General features: G+C 56.0%; 1 protein-coding gene across 3 annotated transcripts in view; it reads left to right on the top strand.

The window, feature by feature from the left end:
* The window catches only part of ARNT (aryl hydrocarbon receptor nuclear translocator), a 13,567-nt gene extending 5,407 nt beyond the window's left edge, over window positions 1–8,160 (top strand). For 2 of the 3 annotated variants that reach the window (XM_026864011.1, XM_026864010.1), the window contains 13 exons: window positions 900–1,113; window positions 1,226–1,439; window positions 1,722–1,821; window positions 2,228–2,293; window positions 2,761–2,846; window positions 3,264–3,340; window positions 3,493–3,627; window positions 4,081–4,155; window positions 4,957–5,108; window positions 6,727–6,837; window positions 7,043–7,121; window positions 7,416–7,539; window positions 8,045–8,154. In XM_026864011.1, the coding sequence (XP_026719812.1) occupies window positions 900–1,113; window positions 1,226–1,439; window positions 1,722–1,821; window positions 2,228–2,293; window positions 2,761–2,846; window positions 3,264–3,340; window positions 3,493–3,627; window positions 4,081–4,155; window positions 4,957–5,108; window positions 6,727–6,837; window positions 7,043–7,121; window positions 7,416–7,539; window positions 8,045–8,148 (1,537 nt within the window). In that variant the 3' untranslated portion in view covers window positions 8,149–8,154. Of the gene's footprint in view, window positions 1–899; window positions 1,114–1,225; window positions 1,440–1,526; window positions 1,593–1,721; window positions 1,822–2,227; window positions 2,294–2,760; window positions 2,847–3,263; window positions 3,341–3,492; window positions 3,628–4,080; window positions 4,156–4,956; window positions 5,109–6,726; window positions 6,838–7,042; window positions 7,122–7,415; window positions 7,540–8,044 lie in introns of all 3 variants that reach the window. The other variant, XM_026864009.1, reaches the window with a different exon arrangement.
* The last annotated feature ends 36 nt before the right edge of the window (window positions 8,161–8,196 follow it).

Below are 8,196 nucleotides of genomic sequence, written 5' to 3'. Positions count from 1 at the left end.
TTTTTGAAAAACCCACCTTAGTAACCCAGTTAAAGCGCGTGTGCCGGATAAAAAGAATCAAACCAGGCTGTGGTTTGATCTCGGGGGGTTGGCGGGGACTGTGCCCTGCGAGCAGGCGTAGGAAGGGCGTGGGAAGCGTCAAGGGCAGCACTTGTGGTGCCTTTTCACGGGTCTGTGCGTGCCTGGTCGATGGTCCCTCCCCAGGGGCCTTGATCTGTGCAGAAACCAGTGTTTGTCCCCTCTAAAGCTCTCCCTCCTGCCGCCACACGGTAGCAGGCTCTCAGGGTAACTGTCTTCGCAAAGGCACTACAAGGTGAGAGTCCTCCGTTTGTAATTTAGGTGCCCGAGTTGTAGCTGCTGCCCTGGCCTCCTCGTAGGGTTGTTGGAGGCGCCCGAGTGTCTGAAAGGTGCCGAAGGGGATTTGATTCCTCCTCAGGCAGGCTGGGACGAGTCGCCTCAGCCTGCCTGCACCAGCGCTCTTTAACAGCGGATTTCCTCAGTCGAGCGAGGTGAACCCCACTTTGAGAGCAGAGGCCGCGGTAAAGGAAGAAATCCTTTGGCTTGCTGCAGCGTTGTGGAGCTGATGGGGAAGGTTCTCTCTGTGCTGAAGTAGCCCAGCCTGGCTCGCTGCCTCCACCTGGGCGCCGGTGTGAGGGGGGAGCGAGGTGCCCGGCGGCCGCGGAGGGCAGCTGCACACTCTCCTCCTTGCACTTGCTCCCGCGTTCCTTCGTGCACGCCCAGCATGTGAGGCGCTTGTAGCCCTTCTAACTCCTGCCGACCCTGACGCATCTCTTGTGTGTTTTTGCACTCCGGCCTCGTGGAAGCGTTTGAACGTGGGGAAGCGGCTTCTGGCCCGTTGGTGACTTGCTCTTCCTCCTCTCCTCCCTGGCCTTTTGCAGGGAAAATCACAGCGAGATTGAACGTAGGCGGAGGAACAAGATGACCGCCTACATCACGGAGCTGTCGGACATGGTGCCCACGTGCAGCGCCCTGGCCCGCAAACCCGACAAGCTCACCATCCTGCGCATGGCCGTGTCGCACATGAAGTCCCTGCGCGGCACCGGCAACACCTCCACCGACGGCACCTACAAACCCTCCTTCCTCACCGACCAGGTCTGGGCTTGACGCTGCTTCGTGGGAGATGGGTGCTGGGGTGGGTTTAGAGGGTGTCACCGGCTCGGCTCTGGAGTTAAGAGCGCATCTGTCTGTCTGTCTGCGAGCGCAGGAGCTCAAACACCTGATCCTGGAGGCGGCCGATGGTTTTCTGTTCATCGTGTCCTGCGAGACCGGGCGGGTGGTTTACGTCTCCGACTCGGTGACCCCCGTCCTGAACCAGCCGCAGTCAGAGTGGTTCGGCAGCACCCTCTACGACCAGGTGCACCCCGACGACGTGGGCAAGCTGAGGGAGCAGCTCTCCACTTCCGAGAACGCGCTGACAGGTAAGAGCAGCCCGGGGAGGGCTCGACGGGGGGGGCGGGCGGCACGAAAGCCTGCGGAGGACTTGGATTAAAACCTTCCCTTTGTAGAAGGAACCAAACCCTGGTGCCTTTCTAACAAGGATCCTGCAGCCCCCCCCGAGAGTGCATCGAAAGGTACCACTGGTGACACTTGTGTTCTGCTAGTTTCCCGAACGCGTTACCTGGGGGGCCGGCGTTGCCGAAAGGACTCGGGGCGCAGCAGCGTCTTGGTTTTGCTTTTTTTTTATTTTTTTTTTTTTTTAGGTCGCATCCTCGACTTGAAGACGGGGACTGTCAAGAAGGAAGGCCAGCAGTCCATGAGGATGTGTATGGGCTCGCGACGCTCTTTCATCTGCCGGATGAGGTAACGAAGAGATTTTTGGGGAAATCTCCTTTGAGCCTGAAGCTGAACTTGCTCCCTGGCCCCTTCACGCTTTATTTCAGCCTTTTTTTTTTTTTTTTTTTCATTCTGGGGTAGATGTGATGTAACATGGCCGAGCTTTCCAGTTGGGTTCTTGAGGTGTTTCTTTGCCCTGGGCTAAGACAAGCGTTCCAGGCTGTTGTAGAAGATCCAGTTTCAAGTAACAATTTGTTGTGACCCCATGTGTCACCTCCCTTGAAGTCTGTAGACCAAGGGCTTTTCACTTGGAGATCCAGAGGTTCATCCCCACTTAGAGGATGTTTCCGCTTATTCAAGAGTGTCAAATTGTTTTGCTGTTGACCAAGGAAGATAAAAGCCTTTTCCCTTCGTGTTTCTGACCCCGGTACAGGTGTGGCAACAGCTCGGTGGATCCAGTCTCTGTCAATCGGCTCAGCTTTATGAGGAATCGCTGCAGGTGAGTCGCGCAGGAGCTGCGGGCGGGCGAATTGCGTCGCCGGGAGCGCGAGGAGCTGCAGCCCCGGCCCCAGCGTGGTGGGGACACGCGGCGGGGGGCGTGTAGGGGCGGCTGGTACAGCTTGCAGGAGTTCAGAACCAAAGTACCCCTCTGCTGAGGAAGGTAATCCTGGGGAGGATTAATCTTTAGCCCAAGATGGTGTTTGGAGTCAGTTTAACGCCACCCGTGCTTTATGCTGTCGTGGGGCTCAGGTGTATGTTGTCCCTTTTTAATTTGAAATTGATAGAGATTCCAACCTCTTCTCTCCTTGAGCCTCTTGCATTTACGTTAAATCTTTGTTCTTTTTTTACCCTGTTCTGCTGAAGTTTGTTTTTGTTTTTGTTTTTTTTAAATACAAGTAAAAACTCTTTGCCTCGCCCTCCCCTGGTTTAACATACAGCACGATCAGCCTGTTTCTCTCTCCCAAGGAATGGTTTAGGCGCAGCCAAAGACGGCGAACCTCACTACGTGGTGGTGCACTGCACAGGCTACATAAAAGCCTGGCCCCCCGCAGGTAATCCCTCAGCTGGAGGGTTCTGTTGTGGCTGGGTTTAAGAGCGTGTGGGCCGAAGTTGTCTGTTCTGTGCTCTGAACGCGCCAGCAAACGCTTCGCACGTGTGTCTGTCGCGTTTTCTTGTCTGGAGATCGAGCCGGGTTTTGCTGATGCTGGGTCAGAGGTGGAGTCTCTGCGCAGCGGTGATGCTGCGCTCTCTGATAGGCTGGTTTGATAAAAGTTTAGAGATCTTCAACCCTTCTGGTGGAAAAAAGGGCGAGGGAGCAACTTAATTCACCAAATCACTTCACGGAGAGGGATACGGAATTACAAAACGGGGCGGAAAGATGTACTGAAGTCAGAATGCCCGTCTTTTTCCTCTGAAATTACCGCCCTTTCCTGCGTTAACCTTGCTGGGATTTTTTGCGCTCCTCTCAGGTGTTTCCCTGCCTGATGATGACCCGGACGCTGGCCAGGGCAGCAAGTTTTGCCTCGTGGCTATTGGCAGGCTCCAGGTGGGTGGCATCACTCAGTGGTCCAACATTGCCTTGTCCCGAGAGTCCCCAGAGTTAAACTGGTCTGAAGACGTTTCCGCGGTGGCCACAACCCGCCGGGAGAGAGCAGCTCTTGCAGGAGTTGGTAACGCTGCCCCGGTCTGGCCTTGCAGGTCACCAGCTCGCCCAACTGCACGGACATGAACAATGTCTGTCAGCCAACAGAGTTCATCTCCCGGCACAACACCGAAGGCATCTTCACCTTCATAGATCACCGGTGTGTGGCTACGGTTGGCTACCAGCCACAGGTGAGCATGTCACGGGCAGAACTGCTGCTCAGAGTTCCTTTTCCCTCCTCCCTGTCTCGTACGTCGTGGCTCTGCTTGTCTGACAGATCTGATAAAACAATGCCCAGGGCCTAAACCAGCCATGTGGTTCTTCTCCGCCAGTTGCTTTTTCGTGTGTTTTTCTCAGTACTTTGATCACTGGAAGGGTGGGTGGCTCTGGATTATGTCTAATGTCAATTAGGATCATTTTTGCCTCTGTTTGAGTCGGAGATCAAACGTTACTCAACTGCTGTTGTGCTTCTCTTCAAAATCCAGCACGCCAGCTCCTCCGCTCGGGTCGTGTAGCGGAGATTTGGGCGGGGGGGGAGCAGTAATTACCTGTCCAAAGGGGAATTAACGGGGCAGACCTGAAAGGGGGAGTCTGCCTGCCAGATGAACTGACTTGATTTTTCTCCCCAATTCCTTTAAAATCAGGAACTTCTGGGGAAAGACATTGTGGATTTCTGCCACCCGGAAGACCAGCAGCTTTTGCGGGACAGCTTTCAGCAGGTAAAACCCTTCAGCTGCCGCTTTGCGTGCGGCGTGGCATTCGGATCGGAATCTGTCTTGGTTCTTGCAAAGCGATGAGACTGATTGGAAAACCCGAGAGGAAAAGAAACCTTAGATATTTCTCCTTTTGCCCAATGGCAAACGGTGACAGATAACAGTTCACGTTAACTGTAAATGTGCAAAACAAACCAGAAGCATCTGATGTCTAACTCTTGAATTCATCCTCTGGCTGCTAGCCCAGTCTGCTTTTAGGGCCAGAGACGTGGCTCCAAAGTGCCTACTCGAATGCCATGCTTCTGTGGCTGAAACATTGGTTCATCTCTAGGGCCCAGCCCAGTGCTGCGGAACTCGAAATGGATGTGGTTTGCTTGCCCTGTTGTCGTTACTCTTATTTCTGAGGGCGTTGGACTGGTGGCAGGGCAGGTAAGACTGCCCCTGTGCTTTCATGACTCCAAAAAAGTAGCTGCTCATGTCCATTTGTGCAAACAGCTGGAATCAGGAGCAACAGCATGTGCTTCATTTACTCTGGAGGCTTTTTTCATACATCTCACCAGTGCAAAGAGATAAGAAAAGTGGAAGCCAGAAGGGGGACGTTAGATTCCCCTGCCGGGGGGTTCAGGAGCCGGGGGAGCCGGAGGGAAGCGCGGCGGCGGCCGTTAGCTGGGGCAGACCGCGGCACGGTCTGGAGGCGTCGAGGCAAAGGGCCATCACGGGGTTTTAGCAGGGGGGGGTGGCTTGTGCTCAGAAGCTCTTCAACACCTTCTTTTATCAGGTACTACTGATGGCATTACGTTTTTTTAGGTGGTGAAGTTAAAAGGCCAGGTTCTGTCAGTCATGTTCCGATTCCGATCCAAAAACCGGGAATGGCTCTGGATGAGAACCAGCTCCTTTACCTTCCAGAACCCCTACTCGGATGAAATTGAGTACATCATCTGTACCAACACCAACGTCAAGTATGTACATGGAAATGACTTGCCAACCACCAGTGCTAGCACCTGAACCGCTGGGATCTCCTCCCGGAGTAACCGGCAGCACAGAACTGCGGGAGCTTTGGCCTCTCCCCCTCGCCAGGCTTTGTGTGGGCCCTGGAGAAGTCCCTCAGTCCCGTGAGCGCTTTTCCTGGGCTGTGGCAGGCACTAGAGGACTATAAAGTGCAAGAAATGTAATTCCTTTGGCTGGCGGGTTGTGCGGCTTAGCGAGCTGCCAAACTGGGCTCCAGCAGGGCCGTTTTTAAACTCTGGTGGCTGGAGCGAGTCTCCTGGCTGCGTGTTTGCCTTCGGAGCTGATGTCAGGGCCCTTGGCTGTAGCTCTCGGGCTCCTGCGGGGCTCTGCCACCGAGGGTGGGCAGCAAACGCTTTGTTTTTCTTCGCTGCTGTAGTTTGTCCTCGGACTCGGAAACGAGCTCCAGTGGGGAGGCCGCTTTCACCGCTGCGCTCTTCTTTCCCTTCTCTTTTGACTCTCCGGTGGGTTGGGAGTGATCAGAGCTGCTCTCTCTTCCCACGAGTGAGCTCCAGGCCCCTTACAGAAGAGCAGCAACTGAAATAAAGGAGAAAAAATTTAAAAAATAAATGCATGCCTGCACGTGACTCCTAAGTGCAGGCTTGGTGGGTGCAGCAAGTGGCGTCTCTCCAGGCAGGCAAGCGGAAGGCTAGATTGCTTGTGGGCTAGTGAAAAACTGGGGTTTGTTTTTTTGTTTTGTGGTTTTTTTTTTGGAAAGAGGCAAAGCCCTAGAGCGCAGGTAGCACGTCGTCCCTTCCTGCAGCTGGCAAACTGCTGCTTTCTGATGGGGAAGTGTTGGGGGTTGAGCAGGGACAGACCCTCCTGGCCTTAAAGAGCTGAGCGCAGGGCCGAGCCTGACGCGGCTCTGATCCGGGCCTTAATCCCTGTCCCGGTGTTAGAGAGATCTCTTCGAGCTCATCCATTCCACTCGCATCCATCCTCACAGCCAGCCTTCGCGCAGCACGGCGCAAGTCCAGGCCAGCTCTGGCTCTGCTGGGGGGTGAGGTGCGTTTTATCCGTGCGCAGCTTCACCAGGTTTTCCGCGTTGTTTCGTCAGGTGCTACGGAAGCAGCAGCTTGCAAAAGAACTGCCGAGAAAACGCTGGATTGTTATTCCTTTCTTGTGGGAGTTAACCGTTAACTGACTTCTGACGGTTAACAGAAGAGCATAAAGAACACCAATGGCTTGGGCTTAAAACCTAAAACTGCCGGTGGTCTCTGCATGCTCCAGCCTGGAGTGTCTGACCTAGAGCTGAACAGAAAACCTCGGGGGTTCTTGGGTTCCTCCAACCTTTGCTCGTGCTTTAAGGACGCTGCAGATCTGCCCGTGCTCCTGGTGTAGGTTGTAAGCGCTCCCCTGCTCAGCGCCTGAGTGGGAGGGGGCAGAGCCCCTGCCTTCCCTGACAGCCCCCTTTCAGAGGGGAAGGAGCCTTCACTCAAACAGGTTTTGGAAAAGCAAAGCTTCCAACCGAGCCAGGCGCGTTCTCCTGCACGCAGTAGCCGACTGTTTGCTTTCCTTTGGTATTTTTTTTTAATTTTTTTTTTTTCTTTCTTTCTTTCTTTGCTTTTAAAGGAACTCCAGCCAGGAGTCTCGGCCTGCCCTGTCAAACTCCATGCAGAGGCCCCAGCTGGGGCAGAGTGTCAGCCTTCCCCTGGAGATGGGCACGGCGCAGCTGCCCGCAAGGTCAGGAGGTGCTCAGCTCCTTTTACCGTGCCTCTCTTGCTGGTTCTGCCCTCCCGTCAAATAGCCTTCCTACCCAACCTTTCCTCTCCGCAGCAGTGAACTCCTCTGGGCTAATGAATCACTGGTGTAACCACAGAGTAGCTGTTCCCTTGGCAATCGTTTTTAGCAGCCGGTGCTCTCCTGTTACAGAGCCTTTCTATTTTAGGCAGCAGCAGCCACCACAACAGACAGAGCTGGAAGTGGTCCCGGGAAGAGAGAGCCTGTCTGGTTACGACCACTCGCAGGTAAATCAGCGCGGGGTTTGGTTACTCCCTGCATTTGCTCTCCGGTGTTATTTAAATTCCCTTCTGCCGGGCCCTGAAAGGTGGCTGCACGGGATTGACTTGAGGCTGCTCAGAGTTGGGAGAGGAAGGTGATCTGCTTCCTGGGCTCCCCGCTGCTGCCACGTGGGCCCTGTAAAACATGGGGGAGCCCGGTGGGGGGACCCCCACCTCCTACACACGAGCCCTCTGCCCGCAGAACCCCCGGCCGCCTCCTCTGTGCTCGAGGTACTAACGGCTCCCGCTTGCCCGCGCCAGGTTCCCGTTCAGCCCGTGGCAGCCGCCGGCCCGGAGCACAGCAAGCCCCTGGAGAAGGCAGAGAACCTTTTTAATCAGGAGCGGGACCCCCGGTTCAGCGAGATCTACAGCGGGATGGGCGCAGGTAGGGAGCCCGCAGGGGTGGGGTCGCCTCCCTCCGCGCGGTGCTGCCTGCGGGCCTTGCAGACCAGCGCCGGCTTTGAGGCTGGGTGGAGGATTCCCGTCTGTGGCGGTGAGCTGCTGCGGCAGTGAGTTGTCCTGCAGCGGCGTTTCGCCGGGGAGGGAGCGGGCGTGAGGTGCCTCTCGCTCCGCTCTCGCCGCCGGCCTCGGGCTGAGCCTTCCCGCTTGTCCCCCCCACCCCGAGAGCGGTTCCCTCCGCCCCAGTCTGAGCCCTGAGCGTGGTGGATGCTCCGACCCCGGAGAACCTTAATGCGAGTTTATTAGTAAAACGGAGAGGAAATCAAATTAAACGGGCTTTTACAAAACCATCTGGAGTCCGTCTCTGGACCAGGAGCAGCCGTGTTTGCCTTGGCTCGGAGTGCTCCCCCCTCGCGCGGGCGTGTCTGTCTGTCCCCGTTCCTGCTGCAGAGACTCCCCCGGCCCCGCGGTGACCCGGCCTCTCTCCTCAGACCAGAACAAAGCCCTCCCCGCCGGCTCCGTGCCCGCCAACCAGCCCCTCTTCACGCAGGGAAACACCTTCACCCCCTCGCGACCCACCGAGAGCTTCAGGTGAGGCGGCTTTGTCCTGCCCCGCTGTGCCCCCCCAGCAGCGGGGTGTTCC

Source organism: Athene cunicularia (genome assembly GCF_003259725.1).
Source record: "Athene cunicularia isolate RWA chromosome 25 unlocalized genomic scaffold, athCun1 chr25_part1, whole genome shotgun sequence".
Lineage (NCBI taxonomy): Eukaryota > Metazoa > Chordata > Aves > Strigiformes > Strigidae > Athene > Athene cunicularia.
Note: the sequence above shows the minus strand (reverse complement) of the source record. Positions and strands in the feature narration are given on the sequence as shown.